The sequence below is a fragment of the Pteropus medius genome, unplaced genomic scaffold (genome assembly GCF_902729225.1).
Source record: "Pteropus medius unplaced genomic scaffold, Ma_sr-lr_union100, whole genome shotgun sequence".
Lineage (NCBI taxonomy): Eukaryota > Metazoa > Chordata > Mammalia > Chiroptera > Pteropodidae > Pteropus > Pteropus medius.
The window spans coordinates 1215136-1236072 of NW_024342473.1; the positions used below are offsets into that span (position 1 = coordinate 1215136).

General features: G+C 38.1%; 1 protein-coding gene across 4 annotated transcripts in view; it reads right to left on the bottom strand.

Moving 5' to 3' along the window:
* Positions 1–427: 427 nt before the first annotated feature.
* Positions 428–20937, bottom strand: part of TNIK (TRAF2 and NCK interacting kinase) — a 348429-nt gene continuing 327919 nt past the window's right edge. For all 4 annotated transcript variants that reach the window (XM_039865032.1, XM_039865029.1, XM_039865028.1 and 1 more), the window contains 9 exons: positions 18751–18862; positions 17742–17912; positions 15983–16126; positions 13163–13297; positions 10201–10301; positions 7618–7767; positions 5694–5853; positions 5309–5448; positions 428–3125 (listed from right to left, as the gene is read on the bottom strand). In XM_039865032.1, coding sequence (XP_039720966.1) covers positions 3042–3125; positions 5309–5448; positions 5694–5853; positions 7618–7767; positions 10201–10301; positions 13163–13297; positions 15983–16126; positions 17742–17912; positions 18751–18862 — 1197 coding nt within the window. In that variant the 3' untranslated portion in view covers positions 428–3041. The remainder of the gene's footprint in view (positions 3126–5308; positions 5449–5693; positions 5854–7617; positions 7768–10200; positions 10302–13162; positions 13298–15982; positions 16127–17741; positions 17913–18750; positions 18863–20937) is intronic.

The window sequence follows — 20937 nt, forward strand, 5'->3', positions numbered from 1 at the left end:
GGTTTCTCTTTGTAGAAAAATAAAAATAAAATGATCTAATTCTAGAGACAAAATCTCCTACCAAAAGAACTAAAGCTAAAAACTGAAACTAACTACTTTAAAAATTAAAGACATTTTTACTAAGATGCTACGAAGGTGATTGAAAAATACAACCTTCTCCATCAAAAAAAAAAATTAAAGCAAACCAAAAAGTTGGCACTTGTTATGAGCCTTAAGAACAGCATTCTGAAATATTCTGCATGACCTAAGCCTTAGTATGTCAAGGCTAGGGCCTGTCCTGATGGAGGAAAATGTATTTTTGAAGATAAAAGCTTCAAGGAATTCTTTAGATATTTTTTAAGGGGAACAGATATGTGGGAGCAATTTTAATTTATTTTTGCCTTGTATTCAGTGTAAAATATTTGTACAAAAATATAAAAGGCATGGCTTGATGTTTAACGTCTGTGTTTTATTGTTGTTGGCACCAGAAAAAGCTCATGTTCTATGTTATGTCACTGAACATACTGTAAACAAGACTGCATTAATATTGTTTTCTTAAGAGTTTTTGTTTCAATGAATCTAGAGTTTAAAAAATACATTCACAAACTACCTTATGTTTAAACACAATGATTCCCTTTTATTTCTTAACTGTACCCAAAATCCCACAATAAAAAAATCATTTAAAGCTGTGTGTTTTGAACTCACCACTTAGAAATAAAAACAAAACATAAAAACAAAGATCAGTCTGCAACATAATTTAAAGAAGCTTCTGGTTTAAAGTACCACAGCAGCAATATAAAGAGCTGGTGGCAATCACATTTGAGAATGAGACCCAAATATGTATATTTTGTCCACATCAGCATCCAATTATAGTAGTTGCTAAATTCAATCCAAAAAGTTATTGCTGAATTTGTTGCATGGAATTTGTGAAGATAGTATCATTCGGCAGCAGAATCACAGCAGTAAAAATGAGAACGGGAGGATTTCATTGCTTTTGAGAGCTAAAGGGACCATGATAAGGACATCTTGGTGATCGCCTGAAGATAACCCTCAATTCCATTCCTGTGTTACCCGCTTAAAATAAATGCATATGACAACCACCTTTACAGGAGGGGCATAATCATCTACTTCAGAAACCAGAATTACTCCCCTTTCTTGCCCCCCAACCCGCCGAAACCACCAGATTGAAATGACTCCATTTTCCTAATGTGTATTTCGTTCTCATTAATAGTACATCAGCTGCTCGGGTATTTTAGGCAAAATCAGTAGGATTGCAGATTTTTTTTTTTTTGATATGTTTACAGTAACTGTTTGCTCCAGAAACAAGCCACATTAGTTTTGTTGTTGGATTTTCTTTTTCAATTTTTTAAGAACAACAATTTGGTCAACTACTGTTTTGTTTAAAAAATATAAATACACCTGAGATTGCCAGTTGAGCTCTCTATATGTCTCCTGAAGATAACACTGCTGTGATGAACAGTGAAACAAAACAAACAAAACGAGGTAGGTTAAAACAGGAAGCGCAACACAGATATCGTTTTTGCAACACCTCGATACCACAGGCGGCCATGCTTGTAGCTTTGGAAAAAAATCCCAGACAGTCACGTAAAAGTTCAAATCATCTGAGTAAGAGTTTATAAGGACACAAGTTAATCTGAACTAAATACACACATATTTCTGCACAAATGTTGTTTACCATATGTTGGATAATTTGGAGGAAGGTAAAATGATTAGGGTTTTAGAATTTTGGCCAAAGCCTTGCTTTCAAGTTCTATAAAATTCTGAATCAGTGATGCCTGCTGTGTCTCAGGCAGGCATAGTAGTCTAGTCCCTTCTCTCACCAAACCAAGAGAGCACAAGCTGCTCAGAAGCTTTTATTATTGTTATTATTATTATTATTATTATTCAGTCACAGTTTTCTTCTTGAGAAAGTGGCACCATCAGGAGAAAGCTGGGAATGACCAGAGCCTGGATTCATTCACTCCCCAATATCCAGAAAGAACTCAACAAAATCCTTCCTAATGAAGCCCAAACTGAGTGACCTCTTAGCAGGGAGGCTCTATGCATTAAAAAAAAAAAAAAAAAGAATGTGTGTGTGTGTGTGTGTGTGTGTGTGTGTGTGTGTTAGCTTGTTTCCCAGAAGCTCTTTCTGTATGACCTCATCTGCCATCCCACCTTTTGCCCTGATCTGTTGCATAATAGCTGAGGGAAAATTGTGTTAAAGGTCCCTCAAACGCTAAAGCCAACTCAACTCAATGGCACTACTATCCCATTCAACATACTCCTTTCTGTACAGGGCCATATAAAAATAGGGCCTGTCAGACTCACAAAAATGGTAGTCGATTTTATTAGTCTAAGGCTAGTAGTTTAGCCATTTAAAATCTATTTCCCAAAAGAGGGGAAAACTAGTACAGTATTTTTCTTCTCTTAAAAATTCATTAGCCAGTTGCTATCAAAAAGCAACCTTTTGGGTTGGTGAAGGCAAAAGAGTTCTAAAATTACCCCACTGTGCAGTTATGGCCTTCAGTGTAAGGAGATAAGGTACATTTATTGTGCTGTCTCTCACCATTTGGAATTGGAAATTTTACAATATATCATATACTTAAAGCTAGCAGGCAGATAGAATTAAAAATGGTCTAATTTTCTCATTAAGCATTTTCTCCCCATTCTTACAAAGTAAGGGGGTAAAGAAAAAAAGGTAAAAAAACAAAAGAAAACAAAACTCAAAATCCACTATAACATAACACAGCTTAATCATAAGAGCACACAATATTTGTTTCTATCCCTAACTCCGAAGGGCACATGGTCCATCTTTGTCCACAGACAACGCAGCATTCTTGGGGATCTCCTGGAAATTCTGCCACCTTTTTCTCTCCTTCTCAACCAGGTTGCAACATTGAAAGATGGACTGTATTGGGACGGGTGGAGGGAGAGGAAAAGGGGAAAGTGGTATGTTCAACCAAGCCTTCTGATTCTGCCTCTAGACTGGCATAAGTCCACATGAGTTATGTTCTTTTAAATTAGAAATAACGCCATGAAGATAAGTGCCAAGTGCTCTTCTGTTACCAGTTCATCATGGAATTTCTGTTGAGGGTCATGAAAAACACTTGGCTACTTCCTCCAGATCGCACGGATGCAAAAAATACCTGTTTGAAATTAAAAAGAAGTTAGTTCAACTGCATGGTTTCTTTCCCTCTTTTCTTTAACCGTCCATCCATTTTCTCTCACATGTCCTATCCTTGCCATGTGTCAGCTCTTAAGACTCATTGACTGGTGTTTATAAAGTGCCTTTTAATACAGTGCATCATCTGTAAACACTCCTGCCTTTATTACTATGGTAGTTACTATCATTTAATGTGGTACTGGCCTTCAGGGACATGGAAGGGGCTGTGTCTTGATTTGTAACATCCCTCAGGCACTCACATTTTTAAAGGGAGTTTCGTGCTAAGATAACATTCTGGATTTCTGGCATTCAAAAATTTAATTTTTGGAAAGCCACAGAGGCTCTCCTTCTCTCTCCCAAAATGACAAGAAGGCAGTCTTTAGTTTCGAAGAGAATTCTTTTGAATTCCCAAAGTCATGAGGAAATTTTGGGCCTACTGACTACTATACATACAACTTTAGTTCTCAAATTTTAAAATAAAAAAAATAAATGGTTGTAGTCAGACAGGGTAAACTGTTCAATGCCTATTCACTTTGGAATTTCAAGAATTAATATGTGACTTCTCTGCTGATGCAGCCGTATCCTAGGCCAGAGGAGGTAATGGCATTAATAAGTAGAATCACAGTCCATTAGGTTGGGGTCTGTTAAATCATTTTATCAAACAACTAGAGAAGCGAGCAAAATTTGGATTGCTGCTTGCTTGAGCTGAATGTTAATGAACCACCACCCTAGGAAAATATCCTGGGCTGTGGCCTAGCTCTTCAGTCAGCCAACACCAAACTTTGGTTCAAGGCATTTACTTTTGTCACTAGTATACAGTCTCTGCTACTTCATTTCCATAACTTCTTCAGAAGAATGCTGTCTCCCAACAACTTCTTAGGAAGTTCTGTGGAAATGCTTGTCATTCAGCTAATGCTGTATATGTAAATAAAGCTACCGTTAGGGTCAATGAAGCAAAATGGAGAAGCAGAGAGGACCCATGGGAAAGAAAAGACTGCTGTTTTCTCCAGGTCATGTGTACCCTGGACTCTAAACCTCGGGCCCCAGACACTGGTGTGGTCCCAGCCTGCTCCTGAGGGTGTGGACATGGCCTGGAACAGCTTGTTGAAGTGGGTCTTCAATGAATTGGAGGTATGGGAGTCCATACTAAGACCTTATGATCCCCAGAGAGTAGTTGGGGGCTGGAGTTTTATTTATAGGGTCAGGTTTGTTTTCTGGCATACTCTGGTCAGGCCCTGGAACCATCCTTGCCACCTACAGCTGTTGTCCCCCTAGACACAACAGACCACACCAGGTTAGAGTAGTTGGCCAGGGTTGAATCTGGTCTAGACCCAGACCTCCAGGGTTAGGCTAAGACCAGTCTGGCTTCTGGGGAACCAGGGTGAGCTAAGAGATATACATCTGATCAAGCCATTACATTCTTTTTTATAGGCGTTTATGTCTGCTGTTTTGGGGACAGCACTTCTAAGTTGGCCACAGTCACAAAGGATGAATTCACAAATACGGTCTGGCTTAACTACTAAAAATTCTGGGTTAGTCTACAGGGAGGGCAAGGGAGAAGCAGCACTGCTGTAGAATACCCTTCTGGAGTGACTGATCATACCAGATGGACACTGCCACTTTCATTGGAAAAATGTCCCCCTATGACATTTCAGAAGAAACATGGCTGGAATGACACAGGACATGGCACTAGTTGAGTTTGTGATTGTGCATTCCATAAAGAATGGGTGACATTTTTTTAAAAGTTTATATTTCTACGTGTCAAATGTTTTACATTTAAAGGTGAATATAATATGATGGGTTCGGTCCCTACAGTGACTTTCTGAAAAGTCTAAAAGTGGAATATAAAGTTGACCCACTGTGAGATGATTAATGATGGACCAACTCTTCTAAGTGCTTAGGAGAATTTGGGGTGTCTGCTGAGTCATCATAGAGCCTGCAGGCCAAAGAAGTTACTAAGAATTTACAAGAAATTTTTAGAAGTGTTTGGATATGTGATTATATATTTTGAGGGTTCACATAAATCAAACCAAATAATGCCATTTCAAGATAATATTGTTTAACACAGATGTGATTCAAATCAGTATAAAGGAAAATGAAGGTTTCACAGGTACCTGGTGGTCTCTTAAAATGCAAACACTAATGCAAATGTTGAAACGGATTTACCTTATCATTTCGTTCACATAGAAACTTTAACCTTTGAGCTCGCTTATGCATAAATACTCCATCCAAATGTCCTGTTTCCACTGACCGGATCTCAATAGCTTTCTCGCCCCAGCCCATTATCTGATTGGAATGAATGTAGGCTGTCAAAAGGAATTTCCAAAACTGCATTAAAAACATTAGATGGGCAATAACTCACAGCATCTGTTCACATCTTAACCACAAAAATGACAAACGACATGAGATAAACGGACAAAGCAAGCCTTACAAGTGTTATTCACAGACTTTTTTTTTTTTTGGTAGAATCAAATGGTTGTTTCACATTTCTTGACTTTCGTTTCATTTGGGGGGTGTAACTGCTGAAGGAGATAAGGAATGGTTAACCTACCCACAGATGTGGGCATTTCTCCCCATTGGAGCACCACATCCTTAGTTATCCGGCCGTAGGTGTTGACATACACCCCCTCATCCTCATAGCAAACAAGCATTTCCATTCCATCGGTTTTAGGCAAGATAACAATGGCATGAGGAGTGATATTGCCCTGAATCTAAAAGACAAAGAAAAGCCAGGCATTATTCTTTTTGAAATAAGACATCTTGACTATTAATCTCTACGAATTAAAAAAGAGGGTTTCCCCGCCCCTATTTTCACTCTAGAGATTGATATTTTGATTTGTTTAACTTGACCACGTAACTGTCATATACTGTGGTAAACACAAACCTAGGCACTAGATTGAGAATCAGAATTTACCTATTCCTAAAAATAACAATAACTCTGTGCCAAGCACTGGACCTTTTACATATCTAATATTTAGTCCTCAGAATAGCTCCTCATGAGAGGTATCTTTGTCTACAAATCAGGCAACTACATTTCAGAGGGATGATGAAAATTGACCGAAGCGGTACTAATATTTGGTGGTAGAAGGGGAATTGAGCACAGGTCTCACAGACATTGAAAATCATGCATTTTCCATCTATTTCCAAAAAAGATGAGGAGAATGCAAATCACCTCAATCTGATGGAGACAGCCCAAATGAGGCCAAAAGGTGGGACCGAAATGGACTCCTACCAAACAGACTATGAGTATATAACACAGATTATTTATCTGTGTGTCTAAATAACAGAATAATACAAATTAATGGTTTTCTTAGAAAAAAATTTAAATTACCACGCTTTAAAAAAATTAATAAGTGTAGATTGAATTCCTCCAGGAAAGAGATGCGGGACTGCCATGTTCCTGGGTTGAGAATGTCATGGCAGTCCAGCAGGTGCTGGGTGCGTAAGAAGAAGAGGATCATGGATGATCATGGCAATGTCCCAGTCACCTCAACGAGAACACAGCTTTGAGTCCCGTGTGCACATACCCACGCATGTGGTGAAAAGCTGTAATGCATCAATGAATGGTGTGTGCATTTGAGTGTCACATACTAAAACAACTTTTTAAAAATTGTTGTGCTTCTTTGGAATAAAGTCTTTAAAATCTCAAAATACCAATCAGCAACAGATTAGTCTCAGACTTTACTGATTGTTTTTACTGTATGTTAGCCTTGGGATTACATACAGTAAATAGAACTTACACTGTACCAGTCCTACTAAGCGAAACCATGTACAGAGTTTTCCTTTAAAAGTCATGTTTTAGGCAATGTGTCAGTATAGTAATATGTACTACAATTTGCAGGGCCTTGTGCCAAGTACTTTAGATGCATTACCTCATTTAATGTTGATGATAATCCTATGGGATAGGTCCTTTTATCCCCATTTTACAGATGTGAAAGCTGAGGGTTGGAGATTGACTAATGCAGCCATTATTGCAAAGTAAATACAGGCTAGAGCCAGGGTATGCACTCCAGTATGTCTGATTCCACTATATGACACTGCCCTCAAGTTGAAAAGAGAAACAGAAATAGCAGAAAAAGGACCATTGGCCTTTTCCTACATAAAATAAACCAAGCTCACTTCAAAAACTGAAAATAGGAACCCATCTACCGTACCCCTGCTTAAAAAACAAAACTTATGCCCTTGAAGGAAAAACACCATATGTATTTTAATCTAAAGTCCAAGACAACAGGCCCAGTGAATGCTAAATAACTGCTCTCATGTGTTACTCAGTTTTAAGCAGTCATAAAAATTAGTTAAATTTACATGTTTTATTTATTAAAAGCATTGCCTCTTTAGTGAAGGCCAAAAGTCCATCTGTTTTACTGATTAGTAAAAATTAGCATGACTTCCACTCAAAATGCGCAAAAGCAAATCTCATTCTACATTCAGGTTGTTGTACAGAAAGCCCTGACAGTCTGCTTCCAGGAACTTACATGAGATGGTATGTAGATATCGTAAGAGTTTCCTGAATCAACATCAATTACATGGAAACCAGTGTGTGAACCAAAAATAACCTTTAATCTTTGACCTTCTTCTACTGTGAGATCAACAAGCAGTGGCTTGTGCTGGAGATCTGCAAAAGACTTTAAAAATCACCCCATGAGTGTATATATCATTCAAAAAGCTTATCTTAATAATTTTTTTCCTTTACCCATATTGCCTAGGGAAGTTAATATCTGACTTTCTTAAATTGAAAAGCCAGGTAATTTCTCTTTCAATTTCAGGCCTGTTTATATTCTGGCTCTAGGAAGAAGGGCCTAGCACCCATTTGTGCCCTTTTCTCCACCCCTTGCCCTCCAGGGAAGAGAAGTGGTTTATAGTCAATTTTCGATACTATTGTCTGTCATATATTAACAACTTGGTGATTGGGTACTACTATTCTTTTCTGCTTACTTTTGACCTTTTCTCTCAAAGGAGGTCTAGTTATCTCTCTGGTCTCTCTCCTTCCCTTGTGACAGACAAGTCCATGCATGGCTACTATCTTTTCAGAGATAGCCTGGGGTAGGCAGCAGAGCCAACTCTGTGCTAAGCCCGTTCAGAATTAATAAGCATGCTCTGGTTCTCATTTTCTTTCAGTGAATTAATGGGCATCGGATTGGCATTTTCTCTAAACTTATGCTGAGATTTGAGATGAGTTTCGGTGATGGAGAAGGGGGGTGAGTGTGGAACATCACAAGACTCACGATTCATTTTTTTTTTTTTACATGAGTGTTGATAGCAGCTTTATTCATAATTCCTCAACCTAGAAACAGCCCTGTTGCCCTTTGGCAGGTAAATGGTTAAACAAACTGTGGTATATATATCTATACTATGGAATACTACTCAGCGATAATAAGGGGCAAATTATTGATACATGCAACAACCTAGATGACTTCAGAGAACTATGCTTAGTTCGTTAGTTGGGTTTAACTAGAAAGAGAGAAAAGAGCCCCAGCCAAGTTCATCAAGGTTCTATGTGTTTGAATCCAACGCCCTAATTAGCTGTCAAGTGTTTTGTTTTTCTTTGCAGTTATTTATCATACTCTACCTTATTGAGTCTTTAAGTCTTGGAGAGAATTTGTGAAACCACAAGTGCCTCAGTATAATGCCACTGCCCCCTAACAGATCCCTTTCTTCTCATCTTTGGCTAACATCATTCTCACAGTATGGGAGGCCCTAGCTTCGTATCTTTGTCCTATGGGAGGGCTCGATTCCCTGCCAGCTCCAACAGTTTTTATTCAAGTCCTTGCCTTTGCTCTTCCTTCTTTACAGGCTGGGTGTGATCTGCTGAATAAAGCATTTTGCAATCTCTCATATACTTTTTGGCTAGCAAACTGATAGCAGTAACTTCAGAACTGGAATGGGATCTTGACTGAAAAGCTTTTGCGGAGAGAGATTTTTGCAGAACAGCAGTATCACGTTTAGCTTTTAGGAGTCATCCCTTAAGTGTTCTTACTAACCTAATGCATTCTAAAAATTTCTCTCCATAAAAGTAGGGTTATGGAGGAAAGCCCATTTCCACTGATGACTCTATCTTCCTGAGCATATCACAAATGGGTCCTTTGCACTAAGGGAACAAAAAAGAAGTGGGTGATTCAGCCCAGAAGGCCTAACAATGTTCTCAAGTCAGCTTCTGCCCTCACATGGCATATGTTGCAAGAAAGAATACAAAAGGGGTCAAAGGGAATAATAGTCAAAAGGGAAAATGGGAGCCAATGAAATATAAAGAAAGAGACATAGGCAGAGAGAAAATAAACAGAAGATAAATTCACACTGGCTATGGGTAGACTATGCAGCTCTGAAAACACTGAAGTACTGGCCCCAAGTACTATCCCTTTTGGTTTTTGGGAGTCAGCTTTCATGATCTGGGGTCAATGAGACAAGCATATCTCCATCCCACTCCTGTCGAATCTCATGAATGATCAGTCTAACCATGATGGGTAGAGACTCCGACAAGGTCAAAAATGAAAAAGCCATAAAAATTGAAGAATGCAGAGAAACGAGGCGGGTTTCAGATGTGACTACACTCAGTCTTCATTTCAGAGAAATACAATAGCAATGGATATATGGAGCATCGAGGGAGTTTTAGGGACTGTACCCTCAAAGGCTTATGAGGATTACAAGATTTAGAGACTCAGTTCAACCTTGAGATTCAGTGCTGCTCTCGGTTTGCCTTTTTCAGATGAAATATCAGAGTGTGCCTTAGTTAGGTGGCTGTATAATGAATCTCATTGCTTAATATCACAATTAATGATTCACCTGGGAACCATCCCATGCTAGATGCCACTTGGAGATGATGATTCATATTTGAAATGGAGGAGAGTGTACCCAAATTTTAATTTGACTAATTTTATAGCATTTATTAATACTTAGTCTTCGCATTTAGAATAATAAATCTAAGAGTTCCTCTACTTTTTAAAGAGGTTTATTATATACAGGAATATTATTAGTCTATGTGTAAGACAGATCACTTCGTTAACTGGTAGAAAACTAAAATTAAAAAAAAGCCCTTTTTAGGTAATCGCATGCCTGCTTACCTTAAATGCCATGAACTTATGATATGGTTTAGGAGCCCAAGCGTATATCTCCACAGCATTCTTTAAGGCAATTACCAAGAACTTAATCCTCTCATATTTAACTGTAATAGAAAATTTAGAAATTAAAAAAGTATATCAATTTATTCAAGTTTTTGTATTAATAAATGTGTAAGCCACAATATGCACATACATATATAAAACCATAATTGAGGGTGATGCTGTTGGTGTGGGATTTTCTCAGAAATATAGATTTAATTTCCTTTAGTGTATTGGGTTTTCAAAATACTTGGGGACTTGTGTTTTATGTTGAAGGCTCCTTCTTCATGTAAAGATGTAACTGGCTTAGGACTGTCTTTAACTATTAGGTCTTGATGTGAACTATTCATTGTAATAAGAATCCTCATAATATCCCTTGATGTTTCCTTGCTTGGCTTTTATGTTCACTGACATGTAAGTAGTTGAGACCTGGTAGAAAAATTAACAGTGGGTAGAGACATAAAGGCTGCTATTTTCTAATTATTCAAAATTGAATTCCAATTATTAAAAATGTGTAAGGAATTAGTGCCCTTATAAAAGAGACTCTAGAAAGATTCGTCTCCCTTTCTGCTATATGAGGTTGCGATAAAAAGATAGCTGTCTATGATCCTGGAAGAGGGTCCTCACCAGACGCTGATCTGCCTGCACTTTGATCTTGAACTTCCCAGCCTCCAGAACTGTGGGAAATAAATTCCTGTTGTTTATCAGCCTCTTAGTCTGTGGTATTCTGTTATAACAGCCCGAATAGACTAAGATAGTACACATACTGTCATTTTTTAAATACAACATCTGAACAAACAGAATATTCTTTGTTCTTAAAAAAATTGGACAGCCCAGGGTAACTGACCAAATTCTTGCTCTTTGAGCTCTTTTTCTGTAGCATGCCCCTTCTGTTTACACATTCTGTCTTTAATATACTTTTAACTACTTCCTTAGCAATTTATTTATATATTTCTAAATAACATGCTTATAATTTTTTTCAGTTGTGGAAGTTATCTACTAACTCTATCTACCACTCTACTTGGATTGATGTATATGTATATTGTCTTTATATATATCCTATTGGTTCTGCTTCACTGGAGAACTCTGGATAATACAGATGGGTTATGAAATTCTAAGTGGAAACAATCTTTCCCTCATGAATTTTGAAACCTTTGTCATCTAATTTTCTAGCATCACCGGTAAGTTCCAGACCACCTGATTTTGGGTCTATTATATGTAAACTGTTTGTTTGTTTACTTATAATCTGGATGCTTTAAGGTCTTTCTTATTTCCTGGGTACTGAAATATCATGTTGATACATCTTGTTGTGAGCCTTTTTCATCCACTATACTAGGTGCTCAATGAATCTTTTCAATTTGGGATTTGAAGGCCTTAGTTATAAAAAATTTTCTTGTATTCCTTCTTTGATACTTTATTCCCCCTTCCATTTCCTATTTTCTCTTTTTCCTAAAACTTATACTGCTTAGATTTTGAACCACTTAGACTGATCTTTTTATTTTTTTAACTTTTCTCCACCCTACCCCCTTTCCTTTTTGTTCTACTTTCTACGGAACTTCTCATCTTTGTCTTCTAACATTTCTTTTTTTATTTTTATTTTTTAGGCGAGGCAACCCTTGGTTGACCTCACAGATTGCAAGGACCTTGTCAGCTTACACCTGGTCTCCCTAGGTGTTCTCCCATCCAAGTATTTACTAGGCCCTACCCTGCTTAGCTTCTGAGATCAGATGGGATCAGGCTTGTTCTGGGTAGCATGGCTGTAGACCTAACACTTCTATTACATTTGTTTCCTGCCAATATATTTTAATTTCCAAGATTTTTTTTCTTGGTCTCTGAATGACTTCTCCCAACCTTGCTTCACATTTTTAAATAGTCCCTATTCTTTTTTTATGGAAACAGTTTTTATAATCTCTCTGAAGTTATTATAGCTTCTTTAAAATATTCTTCCACTCCTCATTATCCTTGTTTCCTCTAAAGTCTTTTCTTTCTATTTAAGTTTCATTGCTACTAGTTAATTTCCCCATATCTGGTATAAGTGGGCTTATTGACTGGTTTCATTTTAAGAAGTTAAGACAGCAAGCTTTTTTCATGGCATTTCAAATATCAGTACCTGAACATCTTTTGTTTCTGGCCATTTAGTTTCTCCAAAGATAAATCTTTCAATCTCTTGCTTGGGAATTTAAGCTTGGCTGCCAACATTTTGGTAGCTAATCAGGGGATGGAGGTATATGTGTATGTGTGTCCTCACAATTCAGTATTCTGTATCATCAGATTGCCTGTGCCAACCTTAAGTCTTCTGTTTCAAAGTGTGTGTGTGTGTGTGCGCGTGTGTGTGAGTTGGGGCGGGGGTGGGGGGCAGGGGCTGCCTGACTGGCTTCTAAAAGACTTACTGCTCATCAACTCTCCAACAATCCTCTTATTTTCAGTTGACTCTACACTGCCACCTCAGATACAGTTGGGGCCTCAGGCTCTGGCCTTTCTGGGTTCTATTGAGTGATTGGATGGATTTTGATGAATTTACTCGCCGGAAACTTAAAATTCAGCATTTCCTGTCAGCCAGGTTTGTTTTCAGTCATTCAACTACTTTTGTTCAATTTTTTTGACATCTTGTTTGCCAGTTTCTCTTCTCTTGGCCCCTTTGTCCTTGTGGGTTTATGGCATTTTTATTCTTTCATTGTCATTTTAGTGGGTGGGTGGGAGTGAATATAAAAGTTTAAACTGGAGCGTAGGACTTTATTCTGAATTCATTTTTAGAACTTCATCTATCTGATGTTTTTTGGAAATAATGTAAGTATATGTAAGGTTTCAGTTAGATCTTAAACTGGTCACAAATGCATCATCAATACCTAACAGAAAAAAAAAACTTAATGAAACTTAACAAAATGAAATTGAGTATACAACAACAACTCCATGTCTGGAGACTTACCAACTTTGTAATGTATACACCCTTCCAAGTCCCCAACGGTGATCCAGCCTTGTTTCTTTTCCACTTCTGGATCATTGTGTAGGATTCTGTTTCTTAACCATGAAAGATAATAAACTCGTAGCTTATTCTTCTTTCCTGTTGAAATAATGGAGCTTTAATTTCAAGCCCTGCAACAGCTTTTCCCTTCAGTCCTTCCTCATTTCCATTTTATTTTATTCATTTATTTTTATTTACAATTTGTGTGTGTGAAGGCATAATAACCAGTGTCCCTAGCATCATCAAAGTGCTGTCTCTGCCAAGTGTTGTCTGCTCCAAGTGTTTTGGACAAAAACTTCTTTATGATTTGTTTTTACTTTCAGGTGGTTTCTTATTCGAGCAAGCTGCTCTTGTTCTCTCTTCTCAATGCAAAGGGAAACTCAGTAAGACCTAATCTGTAATAGAATGGTTGATCAGAGTTCCAGAACATTCTAGATCTAATTACACATGAGGGAGTGGTGAAAACTGGACATTTTAGCATACTTATGTGTGACTGCTTTTCCCTCACCTTCTAACATAATAGCATATGTTAATAGAGAGCCTCTTTTGCGCCTCTGTTTTAAAACATGACAGCCGGTAGTAGTTTTATTTTACCTGATTAACAAAAAAAGGGACTTTTATAAGGAGACAAGAAGAGAAAGTTCAATGAAGGCAATCTGGGCTTAGAAAATAAATCTGGACACATTTATGCTGAGACCACTGAAAAGAATACTGAACAAAAATAGGAAAAGAGAAAAAGATGTATACTTGGAAAACAACTTATAAGTTCTCTTTAGTAAAGTGATCCTAGAATAAAGAATTCTTAGTATGATAAGAAAACATCTTAAAAATACTGAAGTGTACACATGGAGCAACATTTAGTATACTTCATAAGATTATCTGTGTATCAGATAAGAAAATGTCTTTTGGAGTGGCTCTTCGGAAATGATCAGAAATTTAGGCTTGTGGATTTTATTTCTTAGGTACTTATTTTCCTGTGATTTCCTCTTAGGCATCAAAAGATGTTTTATATTTTACAGATGTGATATATACCAGAAGAGAATTCATTAAAGCATGGTACAGTGGACTTAACAGGAGAGAACATTCAAAACTTAAATTAAGGAATCATTGTGCAGTTACTATTCCTTTTTATAATCAAAAGCCTAGACTATGCATTGATCACAATAGCTAGGATGGGCAGGAGAGCCAGTGCTTCTTCCTTTCTATGCCAACATAGACTTAAGGGCAGTTCAAAATCTTTTGCTCTTATTTTCATTTTCTTATTTCCTCATCTATGCTCATGATGAGAGAAAATGCTTATATCTTTAAAAATGAGAATGTGTCCCTAACAAAATAATGAAGCCTGAATGTGAATTTTCTGGTATCATTTTCACTTTCGGTAGGTGACTGGCAGATGCATGGTTTTAAATTTGATTTGGTAGTTAGCAATCAAGAAAGCAATTAACCAGAACAAAGGACTACACTGAATTAAACTCAAATTATAATATAAGAAGAATTTACCTGTTAACCATTATGTGGGGAGAATAAAAAGAAATGAAACTCTGAGCATTCAGTGGAAAGGTAGAAGGAAATTGTAGCATCAAGTGAAGGCATTTTTTCAAAACAGAAATACAGTGGAAGAGTTAAACTTTATTCAAGGTTCCACCCAGTAGTGCTGCATTGTCTCCGTGAAACAATGGCTGAGTGTAGACTCATGGTTTTCAAACTTGGCCACACACTTGAAACACCTCAGGAGCTATGAAAGCAATGGATTCCTGGGCCTCACTCCAAGAGGTTTGACCCACTGATCTGGGGTGCATCCTGGGCTTTTCATATCTCCTCAGGTGGTTCTACTGTGCAGTTACGGTTTGTTTCATAGTGGATGGAATAGCAGGGAGAGAGAGGGATGTTATTTATTAAACTCCTTCAAACACCACCACAAAGAAAAAAAACTCAATAAAAATAGACTCAGGTTACATTTTTGACTTTTCAGTAATAAGGCCTTCACTTCTGTCGCTATCTTTTTTCTTCATTTTTTTAAAGATTTTTTTGGGGAACCAGAAAGCTGCAGAGTGTAGCAGTAGTGATTCCCACATTCAATTCCTTTTGCAGACTCTATCACCTAGGAGGCCAGCTACACTTGCTAAAACATCAGTGGACTATACGCTAGCGCTGTTCTGGTGAGAAAAGAGACCAGAGAAATTTCTGCTCACAAAATTTCCCACTCCCATCTATGGCCATGCTACCCTGAACAAGCCAGATCCCATCTGATCTTGGAAGCAGGATAGGGCCTGGTTAGGACTTGGATGGGACACCACCTAGGAAGACCAGGTGCTGTAGGCATAAAAAATAAAAAAAAATAAGGGGTCGTAAGCTGACAAGGTCTTTGCAATCTGTGAGGTCAACCAAGGGTTGCCGCGCCTAAAATATAAATAAATAAATAAAAAATTTTCCACTCCCAGAAGCCTACATTTTGATATTCTCCATTTGAGAGTAGACAGCAATGACTGGAGTGCAGACACCTTAAAAACATCCTTGCTGAGTCCTAGTGGAGGTTAAAGGCCCACAAAGATACTGCCGCCTTTGTGGTATGTCCCTGCCTAATTCAGATTTCAAGCTGAAGTGAGAGACTTTCCTTTGGAGGTCAGAATCTTCAGAGTTACAAGATGAGGATGATCTTACTCCGGCTATACTGCTTCTGTCACTTGACAGCTTAGAAGGGCAGAATCTACTCTTTCTTCAGAAACTAGGTGATCATCTCTCCCACCTGCAGACCTGGAGGACTAGGTCATCCTAGTAACATACCTGATATTGTCACGAGGACATTCAGTCCCTCTAGCACATCCATCTGCTGAAATCGCCTCCGGTTGATCAGATTATAGACTTTGCCTTGCCCACTTCGGTCCAAAAGCATCAGGCCATTTTCAGTTCCCACCAGGAGGTTTACACCTGCAAATTTAAGAAGCATCCCAAGATTGACTTTTTAAGGGCTTTAACTTTCTGCATCTGGGGTCCCTGTAAAACTTAAAAAACTGTGCCTTGTAAATATAAACTAATGGACAAGTAGATACTATAGTAAGGAGTACAGAAGTAGAAGCTCTGACACAGTAATTAAATCACTGTCTCTTTGGTAATGAAATTAGTATTCTTTTATAAAGTGGTGGCAGCATTCATTACATCTAGCCATTTACTTCCTAGTATAAAGAGTCCTTCTCAATAGGAGAGTTAGGAGTAGCTGTGACACTACCAGTTTGCCTTTGTTCTTTTCCTGTAACACCCACCCTTTCTCGGCTCTCTCTATAAATCCCACCTTGAGACTTCCCCAAGGTTCACCCCTATCCCTATTCATGCAGTGATTTCTAGTCTACTCACCTTTAACATATAACATGGTGTCTCATTTTCATACCCCACTGGAATAAAAGCCCGTCCTCACACCACAGTGAAGGTGTTATTAGCCTGAAAGTCACTGAAATATTGACTATAAGGAACTTCTCAGGTATCTAAATCTAGTCCAGCCCACCTTCTATGCAATAATCTCTATTACAAAAGCTCTGGCAGGTAAGTGGTCTGGGTCTGGATAGATAAAATTCATCCCTGGGCAAATTGTACCCCCCCGCCCCGCCGCCACACCCCGCCATAACATACACATACACAGTGAGAGGTCCACTGTGCAATGCACTATATTCACGAACAGGTAACCTTCCAACTTTTCTTGCTTGCTATCTATCTTCTGAGGAACATGAATGTCTGCTCTTTCATCTACATATTATCCAATATTAAACATGGCTATCTTGCTGTCTTCTGTTTCTTCTCTATAGGGCCGAGCCTTACTTACCTCCATCACATCTATGAAACAGTTTTCAGGTTTCACACTCTTCCCTGCTAACATCTCAGATGCTTTTGCCCTTATAAAACTGTGGTGCCCCAAACCAGACCTGGTACTATAGATGGGTACAGATGGGTCATGTCTTTCCTTGATCTGTACGACGTTTATAGTAACACAGACCAGGACTTTGATAGAATCTCATCATATCTATACTGAGTTTGAGGTCAGCTAATACCTGCAGATCTTTTTCACAAGAACTGCAGGTTTATGTTTTGAACTAAAAGGGAAGGTTCATCATTTGTTGTCTTTTTCAAGTTTTATCTTGCTACTACTAGTGGTATGGCTTTTGGCAATTCACTAAAATATGCTGAAGTGGTTTTTCAGTTGTGAAATAGAGGTAACACCATAATTCCCCTTGTGGGATGTTGTATGATGGGGTACATCATAGTGCTGGACACATAGTGGCTGTGTATTAAGTGGAAGCTAGTTCTTTTGTTGGCTTTAGTCCATCACTGTTATTTATGACAAGGTTCTGCATCTCATTTTGTTATCCTCAGTATTAGGGTATCAGTTCTTTCTACATATAAAGTTGCTCTTGATGTCTTCTGAGGCCAAGACAGTCCCAGGGTGGGGCTCTAACACCCATTATTCCAGCAGTGTTATTCTGATAGTAAGATCCACAGTCTTGAAATGTTTGAGGGTCAGTTCATTACTGAGTGGTAAAAAGAGCCAACTTACCCCACAGAGCTGCACAAAGTATTTCTGAGTTGAATCGTTTCTTGTATTTTCTGATTTCTGGTGTGTCGCTATGAGGCCGAATGTTGGTTGGGTTTACGTTTACCACTGAAATCTTTCTTGCTTCATTGAGTTTGGCCTGTTCTTGCCTAAGAAGTTCACTAGTAAACAGAGCTTTGAGAAAAAGAACCACATAAGTCAGTGGCATCTTAAAAAATAACCAATGGAGATATGGAGAAAGGGCTTCAAAACACAATGATTTCTTCTTGTTTAGTGTGCGTTATATTATAGCAAAGGCAAAGAAATTCTGAAACTACACATATTTTACATTTTTTTAGTAGAATAAAGTATAAGTTATTCATAGAAGCAGTATTTTATCCATTAGTAAAACAGGCTTATATACACTACTTGAGTAGTTTAGGGAATTGATATTCATCTCAAAAAATTAAAAACACCATCCCCATCTCCTGTAACATATGCAGAAAAAAATTTACTTTTGGAAATTGTGCAACACCAACTGACAAATTGGCCTAAGTTGAATCTGATGATTAGTGAGTTGCAGAAGTCTAGAAAGCAAGACTCTTCTTGAAAGCAGCCAGACTTTCGCAGTGGGAAGCACACACCTAGAACTCAACACAATTCAACACGCACTTATTAAGTGTCTACTGCGTGCACAGCATTGTACCCAAAAATTGCTTTTGAGAAATATGTGGTAAGTTTGAAGATCTCTGAGGAACAGCTTTTCCTAGGGCCTCTGGGTACCTCTGGGCTCCTACCAGAAGTGAAATAGAAGAAATGAAAGAAAAATGGAGAGAAAGAAATTTGTTTTAGGAATCCTACAAAAAGAATAATTAAAAAAATAAAAATCTTCCCTTTAAGACAAGGCCGCAGTAAATGGCTTAACTACTGAACTAATGATTAAGCTTTAAGCTTTTTTTTTTTTTTTTTTAAATCAGGCCATACCATTAAGGCAAACCAACTGTTTCTAAAACATTGGGGCCTTCTTGCTTACCTGTGGCTGATGAGTCTTCATCCTCTTCGTCTTCATCAGTGGGAGATGTCTGGTATACTCTGGGGTCCACAAAGGGGGTGAAGGAGGCTTTAGTGCTGCTCCCCATGCCATACTAATCAATAAGCAAGAAGATTAAGAAGAGCAGATAAATAAATACTGCAGCAACAAACAATACTAACAATACTTTGCTTGGGCTTTAAAATAATTATGAATTCTTCAATCTATCTAGCTGTTCATACTCTAACCCCGTAGTCAAAGTACATGCCTCTCTCTCCAGCTTCTCGTGGTATTGCTTACTCATTAGCCATTATGCCTTTGCAAGGTTTCATTAATTATCAGACCGCAAGAGTTGAAGTAATCATATTATATTTTGGACCATATGTGGTACGTTTATATCTGGTAAGATGACTGTGGTGACAGAGCTAATCTTTCCCTTGAAGTCACAGCAATCTCATATTGACCAAATGTTCTTAAGAAAAGCTGATACAATTGAGAATAAACTAAGTAAGCATGTCCACACAGCAGCACTTATCTCAAACACACTGTCAGCCAAAGGATCCTTCCTTGGGCCATTGGGCCCTTCCACACTGGCATGGTGATGTAGGTGAACTGTTGTTGGCTGGAGAACCCTTAAAATCTTCAATTCAGGGACAATTTTATCCAGGGATTAAGATTTTTCCTTTCCATGTTAGTTCCCTTAAAAGGATACTTACATTTACGTGCCTTCTTTGGGGACTTCATGAAGACACGAGATTTACAGGCAATGCACCTTGAGGGCTTCCTTAAAAAACTAATCTCAAGGGCTTCAACAGTACTATGAAGACATGAAGTCTGAACTAGACTATCAAACAGTAAACTGAAATATCAGGGCTTCATGTCATGATATTCCACATCTGATTTTGCCAAAGGTGTTGTATTAACCATCTCCCCATTCTGTCACCTCCATTCCTTCTACTACACCCAATTTCTTGCAATATCATAAAGGAACCTGCATTCAACATAATTAACACCTCTTTTTTTGATAAATGTCTTTAACGAAATTTTTAGTTTTAAACTTTATTTTTAGGTTTTTATTTAAAAATAAAACCAACAATCCAAGACTCCAAACACATAAGGAGAAAATCACAAAGATCCAATCTGGTTTAATTCAAGACTTCTCCTTCACTTTATGAAAACAAAACCATTTTATCCTCCACAAGATAGGACTCCTTTTTCCAAATAGAGCACTTTCACGTGCTTCCTTCCTTTTGATCTTTAGAAGAGATCTTTGAAGGAGGTGGGGGCAGGTACTAATATACCCACTGAGAGCTGGAACCAGGGTCCAACCCCACTGAGAGCTGAACCAGGGTCCAACCCCAGAGTCTTCCTTGGTATCCACAGAGCTGTTCAGGCAGAAAAAAACCTGCCCATACTTCATGAAGCTATAACAGGATGCTGCACTTTCTAATATGCCTCTGTGCTCTTTTCCTTCAGGTGAGCAAAGCCTATTTGCTCTACAACTTTAGAAACCAAACGTGCACTATAAAAAGTTGGTGTGTGGACAACATCAAAATCAATAGTGTACATGTTTTATAAACACAAGTGGGGCCTTGGTGTGATTCACAGGACTACTCATGAAACATGACCAAGCACTATGAACTCATCGGACTGGTCAAATTTGGTCAATGACATCTACGAACACCACCTAACAGATAGACATATTGTGTTTCCTGGGGCTTTTGACCTGGACTCTTTTTATGTAGGAAAGATAATATCCTGTTTCTCCCTTTCTCATGCAATTTGGAGTTTAGAAAGATGAATACTTTCAGAATGTATTTATTGGATGATTTTTATTTTTCATAAGTAAGTCATTTCTACCTTATTTCATTTAGGTCACACTTAGTTTGACTAAATTAATGTAAATATGTACCTCAACTATTGGTCGTGGAACCTCTATAGGCTGAAGTTTCTGTCACTGGCTTGGCAGACACAAGGTTCCAATACTGGTCCTAGCTCTGTCACAAACCAGCTATGTGCCTTGGGCAAAGCTCTTAACCTCTCTGAACTTCAGTATTCTCATCTGTAAAAACGGGTTTGGGTCCAGATGCTATCTCAGAATTTTTCACTGCTCTGCTTCTATGATTTCCTCCATTTGACTACATGCATAAGTAGCTATATAGTGGAAACCAACCAAACACGTTTCTAGGA